The sequence below is a fragment of the Phalacrocorax carbo genome, chromosome 7 (genome assembly GCF_963921805.1).
Source record: "Phalacrocorax carbo chromosome 7, bPhaCar2.1, whole genome shotgun sequence".
In the NCBI taxonomy this organism is placed as follows: domain Eukaryota; kingdom Metazoa; phylum Chordata; class Aves; order Suliformes; family Phalacrocoracidae; genus Phalacrocorax; species Phalacrocorax carbo.
In genome coordinates this window covers 45,486,651-45,506,757 of record NC_087519.1, presented here as the reverse complement: position 1 = coordinate 45,506,757, position 20,107 = coordinate 45,486,651, and the positions used below count along the sequence as shown (strand labels likewise).

At 47.3% G+C, this 20,107-nt stretch overlaps 1 protein-coding gene across 17 annotated transcripts in view; it reads right to left on the bottom strand.

Moving 5' to 3' along the window:
* Positions 1–20,107, bottom strand: part of MBNL1 (muscleblind like splicing regulator 1) — a 111,700-nt gene that overhangs the window by 89,578 nt on the left and 2,015 nt on the right. For 6 of the 17 annotated variants that reach the window (XM_064457806.1, XM_064457815.1, XM_064457818.1 and 3 more), the window contains exon 1: positions 13,389–13,528. The exons of 2 other annotated variants lie outside the window; for them this stretch is intronic. Coding sequence is in view for 1 of the 15 variants with exons in the window: in XM_064457819.1 (XP_064313889.1) it covers positions 13,389–13,397 (9 nt within the window). In the remaining 14 variants the exon portion in view is untranslated. Of the gene's footprint in view, positions 1–331; positions 360–12,688; positions 12,789–13,388; positions 13,536–13,724; positions 13,863–20,107 lie in introns of those variants that run through there. 9 more of the 17 variants (XM_064457810.1, XM_064457825.1, XM_064457809.1 and 6 more) reach the window with 7 other exon arrangements.

Genomic DNA, 20,107 nt, shown 5'->3' with positions numbered 1-20,107 from the left:
CATTTGCTCAAGGCAACAAGCTCCTCTATGTAGCTCCACTAACATGCCCAAGTCCGGGCACCCTGTCCTGTGGTTGACCCCATCACCAAACTCTAGATTTCAAAGCTCTCACCCATTCACATGATGACCGCTTTGTAATGTGAATAATTATGAACTAGGAATCTGGATGCAGCCACCACATCCTTGCACACGCCAAATTAATCCTTGAGACTAAATCTGAACTTCATTACCAGAAACAGAAAAAGCCATTCATGTCACCTGCTCCGAACCAGCGCATCATCCCACTCCCGGTCACACCCCGCCATCCCACTCCCCTGAAGCGCCCACTCACCCCTGCTCACCCTGCGGAGAGGCGGATTGCCGCAGCAGGGCCTGCCAGGGAGCACCGGGACGTCTTCAGCAAAATTCAGTGTGGGTCACCTCACCACTAACTGCTTGCTGCATAAACGGGCCTGCCCATAGCGAGGCCAATCAGGAGTTATAACTACGTGCATTGCTTCATCTCACGTCTGACTTGAGGGCAAACAAAAAGGGACATGAATACTGATAATGAGGAACATGTTACACAGAGTTCCGCTTTTGACAGATGTTAGAACTCAGGTTGCACTGGCCTGGTCACTTCAGCTCAGTAATGGTGAGCTGTGGCAATGCTGTGACAGTCACATGCTTCTCTCCAAGGATGAGAAAATTAAATGGGAAGGGGTGAAAGTGAGGTCACTGATGTAGTAGGGACTGAAGGAGAGCAGCGCTCCCCCAGACAGACCCAGGGCAGCACCGAGCCAGCACCGCCGGGCAGCACCTCCAGAGTAAGGGCCCCGGGGGACCCGCACTTCTGAAATCACCCGAGTCTCCAACAATCGCAGCCCTGCCACGCCGGGCACACCCAGAGCGGTGAAGCATCGCCAGCTCAGTGTGAGGGTGTAACTGCCGGACTCCCGTTAACATGAATCACGAGGCAACAACAGTGCTGGAAAACTACCCCAGCACCTGTTGCAAGATAGAGATAAAGCCAACTGCATTTCAATTCAAAGCTTTCTGTTTCTCAGAGAATCTCAAATCCTAAACAGAGTATTTTCTATGTTTTAATACATCCTGGCTTTAAATTTATTATATCAATCAGTCATATCATTCCAGGATAGTAAAAACATATATGACTTACCAGAAAATACAATTAATCTAAAGTAATTTCATTATTTATGTAAGCATCTAAATCCTAGAGAATGGGGTTTTTAACTCTCTACGCTCTGCCACCATCCAAGGTTCAGAGATAACTGTTATGCACTAGTGTAAGGGCAAAATGATTCTTCTGTTTACAGCAAAACCGATCTAGTTTAGGAGACAGATGCTTTCTTGACTTAACAGAGATCACTACACATACAGTGCTCAGCAGCACAGAAACACTTATTGATGCGATTAATTTTGCATTGTGAACAATCTTACCCAGGCTAAATAAATACATGTTTCTTCAGACATCAAGGAAAAGCTCCAAATTAGTCACCAGTATTAAAAAGAAATAATAAAAACTGAATTAATCTTTATTTTAGGAAAGACATGAAAAATGTCTTTGAGACCATTTTTAATCAGTATTTGCCATAACTTATTGTTATGCTTGTTCATTTTGAATCATGAGGCTTACGTAGCTAACAATAATCATGAAAAACAACCCACTAACAGCCCCTGTTCAGAACAGCTTCTTCTGCACAAAACCTCAGCCAGAAGAAACACCATGACTGATGGAGGTGAATTACGAAGCGCCTTCTGAGCAAGGCTGTTCCCAGCGTGCAAGACGGCAGCGATGCAGTTAATGGGGGCACCCTCTCAGTGCGACAGGGCACTGCGCGCAGGGTTGAAGGCTAGCCTTACTCCCCAGCTCTGGGAGCTATGACTAGTCACAAGGAAAAGCAGCTCCTGCACTGTAGCCTTCCAACATTGGGCCCTCAGATTTCCCAGGAGCAGTCAGGCTCCATCAAGAGCTGGCTTTGGTAATGAATTTTGCTAACACTCATTTTGTGCATGGACTCCCTGATGCCCGGCTAGCATAACGCTGTTTCAGTACATGCTTGCATACAACTTCTCTCTCGTTTTTAGCCTTTTGCTGTGGGTAATAAAGATGAACTTAGGGGAAGATCAGAGACTTCTGGTTACTTCAGCTCGCAGAAGGCAGCCCTTCCAGAAGCTCTGTGTCATATGGTAGGGAGCTGCAACGCGCTCACGCGTGCAGCCCAGCGAACAGCGCTGCAGCTGAAACCCCAGCCGGCGCGGGTCCTGGGGCGCTCCTGGGGCCACCGAGCAAAAACTGCTTCAGGGACACAGTTGGTGTAACACACAAAGGCACACAAGATCACCCACAGGCTGTTATCATCTGAGCTCACTAAACTTATCATCATAAAAAAAAAAAAATAGCAGAAGGTCAAGTAGCAGCCTCACTGGAATGTGCAACAAGCACAATGGCACCTTCTTCTGCATCACCACAAATGGTGGCTACAGGGGGTTTCCACATCAGCCAGTCAGATATCTAATAATTTTTTCTTTCTGCGTTATGCATTGGGTCATAACCCACTACCTTGCTAAGTTTTTGTTTACAGCTGTTGCATGGCTGAGCTATCTGAACTATTTCTGAGCTCCCATCTTCCACGGAACAATCAAGGAATGTCTCTAAGGCAGAATGAACGCAGACCCTTCGTTACCATCTTGCATCCTTCTATTCCTCGTGGTCTCACGTTGTAATAGCTGCCAGACTGCTCTGTTCCACCAACATGTGCCTGCGACACACCCTCTCAGCCTGCTCTGCTTAGGTCAGGCCGAGGCAGCAGCTTTTCCCACTGCCCTAGCAAAGCCCTGCACACAAGGCTGACAGTCTGGTCTCCAATACAATCTCCTTCGTGAGGAAGTAAAAGTGAACTGTGTCCTTTTTGCTCACTCTGTAGGCAAACATTTTTATGCTCAACCAGTGCCAAATCACAGAACACATAACCTTCAAATTCCCATCAATTCTTCTTGCAGAAGAAATGACCTCTATACATTAATGCGACATAAAAATGGATCACTTTCCCCAAAAAGCCTGCTACAACAGAATAAGAGGACCACAGGTCTGTGAGGACCAAAGATTTTTGACAATTTTTTAAAGTGTCTAAAAGACTCAGGTTATACCCCGTCATTAGTTACTTTAAACATTCTTGTCTTTTAAACGATCCAAAATAACAGCTTGAAGAATGCTGCCATAGGAAAACCCAATTCAAGAAAGTGCTCAAACTCATTTAACGGTGCCACTCATGTGCTCTGAGTGCTAATTCTGCAGCTCCTTGTCTATTCTCTTTCCAGAGAGGGGCTGCAGCAGAGGTTCCCTGGCCAAGCAGACAGTGAGGCTGTCAGCCCACGTGCTCGGGGAGCTCGCGCAGTCACACCAACCTCCAGGGATGAGAACACCCAGTGATTCCACACTGACCCCTGCGAGCCTCCCAGTGCTGCTCCAATTAATGCTCTCAGCACTGCACAGCAAGTGTAGAGGCTGGCATAATACCCAAAACATTTATCGTAACTGTCTACCTCCACTATTTTTACCTGCCTTCCCAAAGTATCTCTCACATGGAAGATTCCTCTCTATCCTCTACTTGAGTTCTCTGCTGTTTGTCCCCTTTTTCATTAATGTACCTGTGCAAGCTACCCAAACTGAACAACACTGAAGGAATTTTGGAAAAAGCTCAAAAGACTACCGTTTTCCCTGTATTCTCATTCTCACCTCCAAAAGCCATTTAAAAATACCAAATATCAAAGTTTAAAATTCTAGTCTTATATAAAAAACATAGAATATTTGGAAAATAGCTTCTAAAAAGGTTTAAGAAAATGTGTTTTTTATAAAAATGGTGATTAATGACAGAATGCTTCGAAGTTCTAGAAAACAAAACAAACCCAAAGCAATAATTTTGTCAGACATGCATAAAAATGACTGAAAGAAGTTCAAATCCTTGTATTTTAGTTGTCACCATTAGCTGTATTTAATTAGAAGAACTGAACAGAGCTGCGTCTATTTTTCACAAAAAAATCACGTCATTAAAGATTTATTTATGGAAAATATTTGCACATAAATACAGGAGCTCAATAAAATGCTGATAAGCAGCAAGCAAGATATTTTCCCAGGGACTTTCTTCTAAGCAGTTCGCAAAGCTAAGTTACAGCAGCAAGTATCTGCACTCCCAGAAGAACATTTTTAACTGTTACACACCAAAAAGCTGCAAAGCACATAATTACATTATCAGTATCACAGACTCACTACCTTTGATTTTCCACTGCTTGTGAAAGAAGTCCTAAAGTCAGTTTAAGTTTTACCTTTGTATCGAGCACTGAAGGATTCCCGTACAAAATTACTTATGGAAAGGACTTCACTGAAAACCAAGAGCGATCACACAAAGCCAAGAATGCTGCCCAGGCACTAAAGTCTTCCAAACACTGGAAGAAATTTTTGTTGTTGTTTGGATTGGTTTTTTTACAGCCCCTGAGAGTCACAGAAAAAAAAAAATACTACAGTTTATTTCTCACAAGTAAATCATGCGGTGTTTATCAGTACGTGCAGTTGATGGGACCTTCCTTCCATGGAAACCAGATGGCACAAGCAACACCGAAATAGCCAGTGTCAGTTGGGTTGGAGAGCACCAACCCTCAGGGATCAGTGAGGAGGAGGATGGGCAGGCGGTTCTGCACAGCCAGCCCCACAGCAGCTGCCATCCCGCCACCACCTCTGCAAGCAAGCTCAGCAGATGCTGGAGCACCGGCTCTCAGGCGCCTGCGCACGCAGACACACATATTTTCTATGGTGAATCCAGGCCTAATTACTGCTGCCTTCAGCTTGGCAACCTGCTTGGAAAACCTGACACATCTGCCCGGTTCAGCAAGCTCCCGGAGCCTACACGCTCCTCCACAGTACCCCCAAGGAGCGCGGAGTTTAAAGGCTCAAGACTTCAGGTACCTCTAGACTCAATTAACACAGCGAACTTCATTCTCTCCTACCGCAATTTACTTAAATTTAAAAGAAAAGCTTATCTCCTTGAAAACTGTGTAGGTGTCACTGCAGCAGAGATAACGTCACTGCAATGCCAGAGCTAAAGTGGTCTCAGGAGCGAGCTCCGGTCCCACGTGCCGCGTGGCAGGCTGGCCCACAGTGGGCTTCAGCTGCGTACCTGTGGACCATCTCCTCCCCGTGCAAAGGGGGAGCGTGGGGTTAAAGGACTACCGCGAGACGAGCGCTGAGGGCCTTGCAGAACCAAGCTGACAAGCTCTGATCGCTCTCCCTTTTTTAGAAGGAAAAATTCCCATTAACTTCTCTGGAAGCAGGATTGGGCTCAGAGCCCAAACATGCTCTGGGTTCCCAAGTCCTTACTCACCGCTCGCAGTCAGACTCACTTGCGCGGGAGCCAGCAGCACAGCAGGAATGTGCAGAGCCGCACCAGGCAGTGCAGGCAGCACCGGCTGCGGGAGCCCGGGCTCCGGCACCGCGCTGCCCTCCACTCCTCCAGCCCACACCGCTGGCATCTTCGCTGGAGCTCAGCCAGAGGAACAATTCTGTGCTTCGTACTTGCTGCATTAAATACCACACATGTACCTTATCAATGCTGTCTCTCTCTCTGTATAGAGGGTGAATGCAGATGCTGTCAACTGAGCCTCCCATGCAGGCTCTTCAGGCAAACTTGAACTTACAGCCACCCAGGTCAGGATGTGCTATTTATGCTGCTTTCAATATTTTACTTTTCTCTCCAAAACATACCTGCTCCAAGTTCAAGCCCAAGGCATATTTTGCCTTGCCAGATGATCTGCAACTGTCTCATGACTTACTACATTGTTATCATTACTAAGCTTGGCAAACAGGGCTGCTAAGTCTATTAATCTTCTGAAGCACAAAGTCTGAAACCGTAGAAACAAAACATCTCACTACAAGATATATAAAATGTGGTATAGTAAGATAAGGGGAAAATTCAGTGCGCACTCTGTCAATTTTTTCTGTGCCACTGCAAGCAAGACTGACGCACTTTTGTAAGAACGAACTCTGAATGCAACGTTAATGACAAGTGCGTAAGCGAAAAAAAAATTCCTTTTGCAACAGCAGCCTCCCCCAGCAGCAGACAGCAAGGTACGCTTCCAATAGGAAAACCTGGACTATGTAGAAATTTAAATTGCCACCTGTAGCTTCAAACAAAGAACTGATAAAATGAGCCAAATACAGCTGGGCTAGCAATGGAGGGCTACGTGAAAGCTCGCTTCTCAAAATGTCAAATGACATATTTTAACCTGTCTACTACTTACTTCTTTGTATTGTGCTGAAATTCATTCCGATTCAGCTACCAATATACAACTTGCATATTTATGTCCCAAAATATTTTTTCTGTGAAAACAAATATTTCATAGAATCATGGAATGGTTGGACGGGACCTTTAGAGGCCATCTAGTCCAACCCCCCTGCAGTGAGCAGGGACATCTTCAACTACATTAGGTTGCTCAGAGCCCCGTCCAGCCTGACCTTGAATGCTCCTAAGGATGGGGCATCAACCACCTCCCTGGGTAACCTGGGCCAGTGTTTCAACACCCTCATTGTAAAAAATTCCTTCCTTATATCCAGTCTAAATCTACCCTCCTTTAGTTTAAGACCATTACCCCGTGTCCTGTCACAACAGATCTTGCTATAAAGACAGCCCCCGTCCTTCCTACAGCCCCCCTTCAGCTCCTGGAAGGCCACAATAAGTTCTCCCCATGGCCTTCTCTTCTCCAGGCTGAACAACCCCAACTCTCTCAGCCTGTCCTCATAGGAGAGGTGCTCCGGCCCTCAAATCATTTTTGTGGCCTCCTCCGGACCCGCTCCAACAGGTCCGTGTCCTTCCTGTGCTGAGGGCTCCAGAGCTGGACGCAGCACTGCAGAGGGGGGTCTCACCAGAGCAGAGTAGAGGGGCAGAATCCCCTCCCTCAGACTTGCTGGCCGTGCTGCTTGTGATGCAGTCCAGGATACGGTTGGCTTTCTGGGCTGTGAGCGCACACTGCCTGCTCAATTGCTTTGGCATGTTTGTCAAAAGCGTAAGATCCTAAGAACACCACCAGCACTTCCACACTTTCTGACAGGGCTCAAATAAGGGCTGGAAGTTGTTTCTCTCCAAGACTTCTTGCCAGCAGTGACCACCAGTTCCAGGAGGTAGCAGGGCTGCAGAAGGACACACAGACCCAGGCCTGCCTGTGCCCCTACGCTAGGTTAAATGCTGATTATACACTTGGCTTATGGAAATGGTAATCTGGCTACACAATACTCACAGCCGGTTTTGGTTTACTGAGCCCTGGCTTCCTCGGTTTTCCCACGCAATCTGTAGGTTTAAACGTAAAAAACTCTGAGCACACTATTTAGCATCCTTGTGACAGAAATATACTTTACCTTATAAACTGCTGCTGCTATTTCTAATTAATGCCAAATAGCAATCATCCCACTGAAAATTCAAGCTGCTTTTAGTGAGAAATTAAGTTAGAATTCAGCAAGGACAGTTTATATCCATTGCAAACTTTGACCTTTTTTCTTTATAGTACATTAAAAGAGAGTTTTCCCAGCTACCTAAAATAAAGATATTTTGGAGAAAAGTATTCTTTTGTAACAAAGCACGATATGCACGTAATTTGAAACACGGACTACTTCACAGAATAGTATCTGAGAACAAGCAGATATTTTAAAGAAAGTAACTTATCCCAGAGGAAAAGCAACTCTCCTGATACACAGCTGGATTTCATCCTGATGTCAGCACACATCAAACCCTCACACAGTCATCAAACACCCTGATGGGCACGGACAGCCTCGCGTGCATCGACCTACACAGGCTGCTGCTGTCGCTCTCCTGTTGCGTCCACTGAAGCTATGGAAGAAATTTCAGATCAGCTGAAGAGCAGGAAAATTTACTGCTGATTGTGGATGCACATAACAGTGTAAAACAATATTTGCCACTGGTTTTATTCTCCAAATAAAGCAATAACTAAGACGTTCACCCTGCACAAACTGCTGAAGGTAGAGCGGGAAGGAGTGGCATTGACTGCTTGCTTGAACATCCTTACCAACAACCACACTCCATTATAAAATGTGGTATGCAAAACCTTCACCTCTGTTTGAAAAAATTCTAATATTAAATGTTTATTATTTTTATCTTGGGATGTATTCAAGTTTTAATGGTCCCTTCTCTTTCCCTGTTAATTGCTCTGAACTCTTACTGACACTAATGGGAAATACAGTTGCACGTATTCACTGCAGAATGGACTCCAAATGTCACTGAGGATAGAAATGAAAAACTATTCACATGTTTATCCTTTTGGTAAATAATTATGGGGTAGTAGGAAGGAAATGTTGTTTACTTTGCTGCATTACTTGGGAAACTAAGTTTACTATATATAATTATTAATTAAAAAAATAATTATCATGGGCAACTGCTCTAATCCCTAAGGAACACAAATAGTGGAGACCACCACATATGCAGGCAAAGGAAAGCCTTGGAGTCTCTGCATGCCCTGGGTGGTCCTGCCCCCCCTCTGCCCTGCATGGGGCTGAAAACAGCAGGATAGATTTGAACATAGGAGTCCCCAGGGAAGCGATCAAATCCAGCCAGATTCCACATCTTATAGCTGTTAGGTGTATAAAGCACATTGATCAAAATCCTGGATGTACACATCCAAGCTTTGCTCACACTCCGGCACATCTCTGAGCCCTCTGGCAGCACCTGCACATTTGTGTGCAGAATTATTCTGCGCCTGCTTACAAACAAATGACAGTACAAAACCAGATCATTTCAGGCAACACTTGATCGCTGACATTAGTGTCCTTCCTTGCTCATACCAGAAAACCATCACAAAAATATACAACCACAGTAAAATTCCTTCTGGACAGGAGCAATTGCGGGACATTTTTGATAACCATTCATAGTTACAGAATTCATCCTCAGCATGGACAAAAATAATGAAAATATGACAACAAAAGGGAAGAGAACTTTTTTTTTACAGTTGTATCTTAATGAGATGGTCTTTGTTAACAACAAAATCACTTCTTCATAGCATTTGCATTTAAAACACGCATAAGGCAAAGGAAAACACATATTAAGCCTTCAGAGGTAACAAATAGCTACTGCAAGGGGTCTTTTATAATCCAACACGTGTGACTTCCTCGGTGTTAGGCTGTTAGAACAACGACGGCTGCAGTTTATACATACGGTTCTTAAGTAGCAATCATCCTCTACTCTGGACATCAAGAGGTGCTAAGGTTTATCCTCCTAATTACAGGCATTCCTGTGCTGCAGCCACCTCTGTGTTACATCTGAAGCAGCAGAATAAAGCAAGTACTTAAAGGAAATAAAAACAGAGAGGAAAGCATATGTTTTAATCTGAACTGGCCACGAGATCTTCATCTACACCACACCTATAAGAACCTTTACTGCGGCCACATAACGCATACTGAACAATATGGTAAAAACAATACAGCCTTAACAGTCTCTCTCCTCTGGGCAACTAAAATAATGCCCTGTGGAGCACATAAAGCTCCACAGCTTTATATATATAAATATATAATGAAATGTAAATATAAATATATATACAAAAAGCATATACAAAAAATAAATATTTTTATTGCTGTGGAGCAATAAAAATGCCCTGTGAAGCAACACCCTTTTGACTGTTTCATGTTTGCTTCAGCTGTTTGGTGTGATGCATCACCATCTCATCTACTTCAAATTTCTTTTCCAGGTTTCCAATATACATGGGCTCTAAGTTCAGGGAAGTCAGATCTGCACCCGATGCAGGGGATGCAAAGCGATGCAGCTTGGCCGTTGTGCAAAGGCCAAAGAATAGTACATTTACCAGTCCTCTAAAAATCCCTTGGAGGACAGACTGCAGTGAATGACATTACAGATTCTTTCCAATAGTATCTTCTGTGCTTATGAAATTTTGGAAAGTAGCATTTTCAGTGCTTGTGAGACCTGCAAACTGGACAAGCACCAGAAAGCTCCATGCAAAACAGGTTTTAAAAGAAAGCAACAGCAGCACCTGCTACTTTCAAATGCCTGTCAGTGTGTGGTGTTTGTCACAGAGGTGTCTAAAAATGTTAGTTTATTCAATCCTTGGCCTCACTATAGGAAGCGTAATATAGATAAACTCAGCAATTATTATCTAGTAATACTAGAAAATGATGAACAGCGTCTAAGATTTAGTGAAACAACAAAGTAGTAGAGTTCAAGAGGGGGAGTAATGCAAAACAAAACTAACCTTTCTCCAAAACTCAAAATTAATGTCTACATTTAAGGCTTGAAGCAGCTTGATTCACACTTACTTATTTCTGATTATATTGTTGAACTTCCCAAAGCAGAATGAACTAACAGCATTTCCAGTCTAAAGTAAAATCAGCAAAAATCCCTGAAATTTTCACGTGTGCCCCCCCCCAGGCATATCACCGCTGGCAGCAGCAGAGGGCTGCATGCCCACCGCTGACCGCAGCCCAGCACGGAGCCTTACCTGCAGCCCCAGCCTTTCCAAGGCACCCATGCTGCAGCTGCTCTGATGGCGAGGTACTTCAGGAATCTGCACAGCACCCTACTAAACCCCCATTCAAGATTCTTTCCTGGGATAATGTTTTTGCCATCTCCTAAGTCTTACCAGGATGAACGGGGCTGAAAGCCCTCACAACACTGCATGCCAACCGCAGCAAGTCAGTGGAAGAATACCTTCTTGGCCCTGACAGCCTACAGAAAAACCTTTGAGCAAAGACTATTCTGCATTATGATTATTTCCACAATTAGATTAATACTATAACAGAGAAATTTTAAAATAAAATTCTCTGCTTTCCCTAATTAAAATGTTTTGTTGATACTCCTGAAGATAGATACTACCCATTGCCTTGTTAATCTACTAGATCCAAACCTCTGACATCTTCTGCCATGAGGGTGAAGAACGCAGGCCAGACAACTGTGTAGGAAGGTCCAAGCTGTAGGCAGTCATTGCGTGCCCCTGAACTGGCGATTTCCCATGTTTGCAATACAGCTTTCAGCCCAGTAAAACACAAAGCTCGTGCCAATCCAGTGCACAGCACAGCTGTGCTTCACACCACTTCTGAGACAGCGAGCATAAGGAGGATCTTGTGGGTAAATGAAAAGAGATCACAAAGCCAGGCTGTTCCCACCATAGGAAACGCCAGCACTGGGCAGTGGATGTATGGAAACCATACCCTCTGCTGCAGCTGAGGGGAGTTTTCACAGGACAGCTCTGGCATTGCCTCTCTGACTCAAGTGAATTACAAATTGCTCACATAATGCCCCAATTTTGCCCATCAGTTCAACTGCCTCATAGTACAACTACGCATCCGTGGACTCAGACCCTTGCCTGCCATTCAAAATAAATTTAACCCAAAGCTGGCTTTAAGGATATGGGACAAATATACCCCGTTACTTTCTCTGTCACATATTAGACGAAGAAATCTGTTGCCTGGGTATAGCAGCCCAAGTAAATAACAACTGCACAATCCTGTACTTCTGGGTGTCAGGTAAGCTAGGCAGACTCCACGATTACTGTTACTTCATACATACAACATACAGGGTAATAAGTTTTCAAAATTTTCTCAAGTCTGGAGACTAACTGGTTATAAAACTTAAAACATTAAATAGAAGAGCGATGGTGATGACTGAAACATCTTTTGTTTCAACTAAGCCTAAAGAAGTTTTGTAGCTCAGAAGCCCAGCCTTTAAATCCAGGGAAGTCCAATTCCATTTTACAGTGTTCTAGCCTATACCTGATCCAACATGAGCTGAGGAAAGCAGAGTGACACAGGCCTCAAAATTCAAACTGCAACCGCAGAGCTCAGCTCAGCGTACACCCAGCATCCCCATCCCCTCCAGATGGACTGTCAGGGTGCTCCACTCCACAGAAAACCTCAGGGGCAGCACTCCCAGCTCAGCCCACACTGCCCTGAAAGCGCACAGACTCCCAGCACCTGGGGTTTCTGCGCTGATACGTCCCAACCCTCCACCTACAGCAGTTTTGTCACCCTCTTCAGTGGAACCAGGGATGCCAAGCCTTTAATTTCTCTTTCATCTACTTTAAATTGTCATAATCGCAGGTCTGTTAAGGGTCAGCACCAAGCAAAAGCAGACAGAGCCCACACACCCCGGCAGGAGCCTGCGATCCATCACGGCTTCCAAGCACCCAACCTCAGGCTCCCACCCTCAAACTTCCCCTGCAGTAGTTAAGTATCATCAGTTAATTATTCATTATGCAAATTATATCCATGTCACTTTGGACCATGTTGTTGTTTCATTAGATCCTTTTTTCCGTAGTGCTAAAGAAGATCTAGTCCAGCTATTTATTCAGTGTTACTATTTACATACGTCTTTCCTATCCATCACATTTTTGTTAAACCTGCTCTCATGCCATTTCGCTATCTCTAATTCTTTCTCACATGTGTCCTTCTGCTACTGCCATATGTTTTGCTGCTTCCCCTTCAAAAAAATCACCGAAAGAAATAATTTCTCAAAGCAATAATTATATATATTTCTAAAATAACCACTTCACACAGACATCCCTCTATTTTTCTCCTCTGCTATACTAACACCTTAACAAACTGATTTGCTTGCAGTAACTAGATGCCAAGCAAAGTTCTGACTCCAAGAACTTCCTCGAAAAACAAAAAAGAAAAAAAACACACCTCTTTTCCCACCCAGTTAATCTAGACGCTCCCGAAGGGACAGGCAGCACAGCCAGTGCGTATCACGATGGGATTCCGTGCTCACGGGCTGGTGACGGCCCTTGGAAGTTACCGGCGTCTTTAAAAATCTAACCTCAATAAGCGGAGCCTTTCCCCAGCACGCGCGTTTCCCGGAGGCGGGCGGGCGGCCCCGGCTGAGCGGCCTGCCGCGCCGGTACCGCCCGCCCCACGCCGCCTCCTCCCGCGGCACCCCCGGCCCAGCCCGGCCCTCCCGCCGCCGCCCTGGGGCTCTCCCTCCCCCGGGACGCCCCGCTCGCCCCCCGCACCTGCCCCGCATGGGAGCGGGGCCGCGGCCGGGAAGGGCTCCCGGCACCCGGGACGCGTCCCGCCTGGCGAGCTTCCTCAGCCGGGCTGCGACCCCTCCGGCCCCGCCACCGCGGGAAGGGACGGCCGAGCAGGCGGGGCCGCGCCGCGGGGGGCCTCTCCGGGCGCCCCCCACCCCATCTCATCCCCGGCGGGGGACGGCGGCTGCCCTCCGCCCCCAGAGCAGAGCGGACCCCTCCTTCCCGCCGCGCCGCCGCCCCGGGCAGGCCGCCGCCCGCGGGGCCCGCCGCAGCCGCCGCGCCGGGGGAGGCCGCTGGGCCGGGGCCGGGGGTAGCGGCGCCCCCGGGCACCTGCAGCCACCGGCGGCGGCACTCACCTCTGGCATGCTCGCAAGGCGGGCGAGGGCGGCCCTGCCCGGGCACGGCGGTGGCGGCCGCGGCGGCCCGGCCCAGTCAGGGGCGCATGCTGACAGCGCCGCCGGCGCGGCGGGCGGGAGGGAGGCGGCGGCGGCGGCGGCAGCGGCCCGGGCTCCCCGCGCCGGCCCCGGCCCCGGCTTCCGCCGCCGCCCCCGCCCCGCCCGGAAGCGCGCCCCGGCCGCGGCCCCGCGGGCAGCCCCGGTCCCTGTCACGGCCCCCCGCGGGGAGCCCCGGCCGCGGCCCCGCGGGCAGCCCGGGCCCGGCCCCGGCCCCGGCCCCGGCCCGGCCGCGCTCACCTAAGCCAGGCGCAGCCTCCGGGATCCGGGCGACACAAAACCGAGGAAAAGGTGAAGAGCGGAGGCGTCGTGGGCTGCCCTCCCCCGGGGACTCGCCTCCCTCATCCTCCCAGCGGCGGAGCGGCCCGGCGCCTCATGAGTCACGGTGCCCGAGCCCCAGCACACGTGCCCGGCCCCGCCGCCGCCTCCGGTTTCGGAGGAAAGTAAAAAAAAAAAAAGAAAAGCTGGGGGAGGGAAGCGAGTGGAAAATGTCTCCAGCAAAACAGCTCTGCCGACACCGCCGCTCACCGCCCGGCCTGCGGCGCGAGTGTCCTCCAACTGCGTTATCCACTACAATACTGCTTTTTCCAGGCCCCCCAAAAATGCTTTTCCTCTAGTGAGGCAATAGTACTGATCTCCTTTCCAGAGCAGGGAAAAAGACCTTGCTTTCATCCCATTCCCGGCTTCTTCTTGGCAAAGTGCATTGCAAACTGGTAATTTTTGCCCCCTTGGTCCCAACAAGGCAAGCCTGGAGGCTGACGGCTGTGCTGGGGCCCCTGGGGGACTGCGCTGTCTGGCATGGGCATCCCATGGGTGCTGGGCAGGGGTGCCCCTGCTGCCCCCGGGACACCCAGCACACCCTCCAGCCAGAGCAGGTGGGGGGCACCCACTGCGACAGCCGGGTGCTGCTCTGAGCCTCACCGGGCTCTGAAGCGACCCTGTCCCTGAGACCAGCACACCCATCACCGAGGCAGCAGTTCTGCTCTGCCAAGTGTCACAGGGGCAGGTGTCGGTCCCACCATGCCAGTGACACTGATGGGAGCCGTGCAGAGAAAGGACCTATCATAATATAGTCAGACACAACATAAATGTGTCCCTTGCCAGGACACTCACATCTAGGCCCATGCGCAAAGGAATCTCAAAAAAACAATGTGGCACTAACCTAAGGGACAGAAAAAGAGCAGGACATACACCTCAATATGCGGAGAGGCAGGCAGGCTGACAGGTGAGGGGGATGCTCCGGGGGGGTCTGGTCCGTTCGGTGTCAGTGCACCAGGAGAGAGAAAGTGGGACAGGAGCTCCAGGAATGGTGGTGGGAATGAAACGATGGAAAGAACTGGAAACAGCCTGCCAATGCCAAGACTGGAGGAAGCACAGCAATGATCTTCCAAGATTTAAGGACACTATAAAGAGCAGAGAACAATCTTGTCTCTGTATTTATGGTGGTGAGGACAAGAAGATGGGCTTAAACTGCAGCAAGAGAGATTCAGGCTGGACTTAAAGGGAAAAAAAAGGACTGACATGGATACTAAATCAAGGTTAGGCACTCATCTCGAGGAGTGATTTAGGTATACTCCATCCCGCCTGGGGCAAGGGAATGGATTAAGTGACCTTTTGTGGTCCCTCTTCTAGCTCCTTCTTCCTCTGACCCTGCCGAGGTTTACTCCTTTTGATCTATACTTCTCTTTTAAAGTGTGCAGTCTGTTCCATCCCGGAGGCTCACGATACATCTCTTACAGTGTTGGGCTTTTTTTCTTGCTTGCCGTTTGCCATAAAAGATTCTCGTGTCTTTGAAAAGTATGTTTTTCAGTTCTCTGTATTTTACTATTTTAATAAAATCAGTGGCAGGATTTTCTGGCTTTGTCTTTTGATATCAAGGCAGGAGTCATGTCTTAGCCAAACTGATACCCAAACACTACAAATATTTGCAATGATTCCAGGAGACATTTTGCTTCGGTTTTTTTTTTTCAAAGTATTATATATATATATAACTGTTTGTTGATAAGGTTGAGTACATTTCAATGCATACACATATGTTTTGAAAAAAACCTCAATTATTCTCTTTTCCCATAAACTTCTAATTTCAATTTCTCTTTTCTTCCACAGGGAACAATTCAAAGAACTGTTACCTTATGGCAAGCGGACCAGCAGTTTCTGTTCCTCCCTGGTCCCTGTTACTAAATGTAACAGTAGGCCACTTAGCCAAGACAAGGAAATCCCTGCTTCTCCCTCGGCACAGGCTCTGTGCCTGTGCCACTCCCGCGGGTGCCAAAGCCAGGCTGATGCCCGGCCCCAGCCTGCCGGTATCTCAGCGGTGGGTTGCCAGATGGCCAGCACAGCGGCCCATCGCTGCTGGCTGCCAGTGCCGAGCTCCCACCTCTCCACAGGAATGTTACCACAGAGAGCTTCCACAGACGCTTTAACCGCTCTTGAATTTTGAAAGCATTACAAAATGGACGCGTCAAACACTCACAGCTCCACCTCCATGGAGCTTTCTCCTCACTTTAGTTGCAAAAACTAAGAGCGATCAAATAAATGAGTGTTCATGGAGAGAAAGAACATGAATCCTATAAATGAGTTCATGCCAAAAAGACAGCATAATGTCTATAAGGAGGCAGTTTTTTCTGAAGTCCCGTAGTTGCTAAGCATCAGTCCTTCACCAGCAAGGACTGTAGCACAGGGACACGCATGGCCAGAGAGGGGTTCAAGGGCTGCTGCAAGGACCTGGGTACCATGCACTTCAGAAATTTAAACACAGAAAACTATAGAAGGTTTTTCTGCGGTTAAGTTTTAAAATTTCATCTGGCCTCCCTTCTAGCTCCCTAACAGATCAGGCCGGTGCCCCAGTCCAGCACAGGCACTTCACTGAAGGGGCTGATTTAATGCTCCAGTGCACGTGCTGCTTGGGATGTCCTGTGCCCCACATCTCTGTTCCTGCTCACCTCCTTTTGTGTGGAAATACCAGATACTCTGAACACCTCTGTCCTTTACACCTTATGCTCGTTGGTGACTTTATGCTGAATTCCAATCCCTCTATTCTTTACTATTTTGATTGTTACTTCCACATTGTATTCTCTCGACTGGAGGCACATGGTGGTCATGCCCACACTTGGGGCTGGACGCTGTGACAAGTAGCAGTCATGCAGTGGTGCCCTGTTGCCAGAAAATACACACACTCCCCTGAGCAGGCTCCCATTTTCAGACGTGATTTAATTTCAGCCTCTCTCTGTTTCTGCAGGCTAGAACTCCCATGCAATCTCTTTTTTTAAGCTGTGAGGCTGGTGTTCATCCCCAGTCAACAAGAACAGCAGACTACAAGGAAACTACAAACCACATTGACATCAGGGAAGACAAGGAAAAAGACAAAGTCTTTATCTCCAGTATCAGGAGCGTAACTTGCTTGTGTTAAAACACCTCTGTCAACACAGGCACCTTGTTCCAATTTTATTTTTTCTGCCAAACACACTGGGGGTTGTAGTTCTGCTAGAACTTTGTCTTTCCATCTTCTCCCTCTTGCGCTTGTCTTTTCCCCCCAAATCTTGTAATTTCTGCTTATAATTCTGAGCATCACTTGTTACCCATACTCTGTTGTTCCAGAATACCTTTATACTTTACAAATGAAAAAAATCAGTACGAAAGTGGCATCTCCACTGCAGTTGAATGCTACTTTTATTCACTTACAGATACTGAGCTTCTGCTGACTTCTGAAATTTCAAATGATCCAAATGATCCAGAATGATGACAAATTACTCAGAATTACATCTACCACATCCTTCAATCTGTAACAGAATAAGCCAAACCACATTGCTGCTTGCTTTGAAATTTATTAGGCTTGGAGACTAGAAGAAATTTGCCTTTAAATTTGCCTTTTTCCCCGATCCATACTCAGGGCTGAACTAAGCAAAGTGTTACATTTTGTGAAATGAGGTCATAACGTGCTTTTCAGCTTTAATGAGTAATTCCTCACTTTACTTTGGGAGACAAATAATATTACCTGCTTAAGAGATCTGAACTCCAGCTGTTTCCTTCTTAAGACTTTTTGTTCTATTATACAGCCTGGCATTAAAGTAATTAACTTTTCTTTTTGTGTGCTCTAATCACACCCTGCAACAGACCACACAGCACTTCTGAACCTGTAGTGAGAAACGGGATGCCTTGAACGTCCCTTCTCAGGAGCTGCCCAAACCGAGCAGCCTCGGGGAGCATCCCGGAGTGCTGAGTACCTGCAAAAGTGAAGGCACATCGCTGGCTGGGAGACCTTCCTGGTATTTTCTGTTTATCTTTTTTTTTTTTGCTTTTTTATAGAAACTGGAGACTGAAAGGACATAAAGAAACATTCCTTTTTCTTTCAGGAAAATGTGCCATGAATTTACACTTGTATTTCAAAGAAGTTTAATCAGATCAGTAAAAAATTCACGTCAATTGGTATCCCATCATATCTTTATATTTGCCTGATATACATGACTTTGCCTGTCATTATATAAAGCAGCAGCGGTACAGATGTACCACTCAGATAACACCAGTATTGGTTGCACACGCCTTGAAGGTCTCTGGGAATTAATATTGTAATGGATCATTTGTTGCTCTTCCTGTTTCTGTTCTATCACAAAGAAATATGTGAGGCTATTTCCTTTCTATATGCTTACATCAGTATGCTGGGCATTTTCAAAGCAGTTGTCCGGTCACAAAGTTTTCTGTACAAACTCCTCACTACCCAGAGTTCTCTTAAATAACTTCAGTAGGCCAGTGTCTGCACAAATGATTTTTTCTATACACAGAGCCTAACTGTGTATACAACTGGTGCCTAAACTGTGCCTCCTTGTCCTGCCTCGGCAGCAGCAGCAGAGCAGGTACGTGGACACTGAGATGCTCACAGCTGCGCAGCCAGAATGGCAGCTCCCTACCCAGCCCCCTCCACCCCCAGTTTAAAGGGCCTAGCTCCACAGCCGTTATTTGGTCGCATTGGTAATTAGGTTCATTTAGTTTCATTTTCCCCTTGAGTCCATTTTCACGTGAGAGCACGTAGCGACATGCTTGCTGGGTTTTGTACTCGCTGCCTGCAATGGCAGCAGCCCTGCCAGCCTGCCCTCCCAGCCCTGCCAGCCCTGACGGGGAGCTGCCACCGCCGGGCATTTCTTCTGGTGCTGGCTCCTGCTGGGAACCCCGCTCAGGCAATTCCCTTCTTTGACAAGGTACAGGGCCAGCTTGCCTTATCACTGGGTTTGTGCCCTGTTCATCCGCAATGTCATTTCTCAGTATGTCCTTTTATGTAGGTTACAGGGGGTTAAACCCTAGACCACAGATGCCAAGGACAAGCTCTGCAGTAACAAGATGTGCAGGCAGGGCATGGTAAAGAGGAAACAAAGGAAATCGCAGATCCAGTGGTCTCTCAGATTATCATCTGATAATGATAATTACCATCTGGGATACCAAACAAGACAATGGAGTAATTATCTTCCAGCAGAGAAAGATAAAGAAATATGTTATCATACACTTATGTCATTCAACCAAAAAGACATAAATTAGGAGACAAGGGAAAAAAGAAACACGTTGTATACAGAGAAAGTATTTTGGGAGACATATTTTAGAGTCACTATGTGTTATTACAACTGGAGCAAAAAAGAGGAACTCTCTTGGCTGAGCTAACGCAGCCCTCACCCAAGTGAAGCAAGAGTCTGACCTCCAAAAATTTTGCAACAGTTGCCTGACCTTCCCTCCAAAACTCAGCAAGGAAGGCTGCAGGGCCAACGATGATCTAGCCCAGGCCGGCAGAAGGCCCACAAGCACAGCAGTGGGACACCAACACGTCCTGGGATGCACACGTGAGTATGGCCATTGGCATCCTCTCCACAACCACACCTCAAGCAGGGTAAAAGCACTTCCCGCTTCAGTTCCTACTTCAAAATGATCTGAAGGGAAAAGTTTAAAGCGAAACCTCTGAGTGATAGGTCATCCTGTAACAGGCATGGCATTAGGGACATAAGCTGAAAATACATTTAAATTTTCTTTTTGTCATTCCAAATGTGATAAATACTCAGAAAGATGACTTTGCAGAATTAAGAAACTTGTATTATGGACGCCTTACAGATCATTTCTAGCCCTCCCTCAGAGATCAGTTTCTGAAGACATTCAGCATGGGCAGAAGGTAACCTATGATGCATGAACCACAGCTACTTTAAGCACCAACTTGGCAACTGTTGTCCAATCGTTACGCCATAAAAGCAGCCACCCTGGCAGCCTGCTGCCTCCTCACGCAGCCTCAGCATCCCTGTGGAGGCCCGGTGCCTGTAGGCAGGCAGGCCTGTGTGACTGGAGGTGCACAAACCGATGCACGCACAGCCAGCAAGGACCAAAGCCTCCAGCTCGGCTTGCACCGGCGCTTTACTTCAAACCACAGCTCCTGCTTGAGTAAGATTGTAAGTCGAACAGGAATCTTTTGCTAAAGAAGAAGTCAGTTAAGAATGCAATTTAATTCCGAACTAGCAGAAAAAGTCCCCGGACTCCAGCGAGCTGTGTAGTTGGCGCTAGGTGAGAGCAGCCTGGATGAACTGTCAGCCCTCCCAGGTGCCCTGTGCCCGCAGCACCCCTGGGCAGGAACGGGCGCAGAAAGGTTTGTTCAGCTG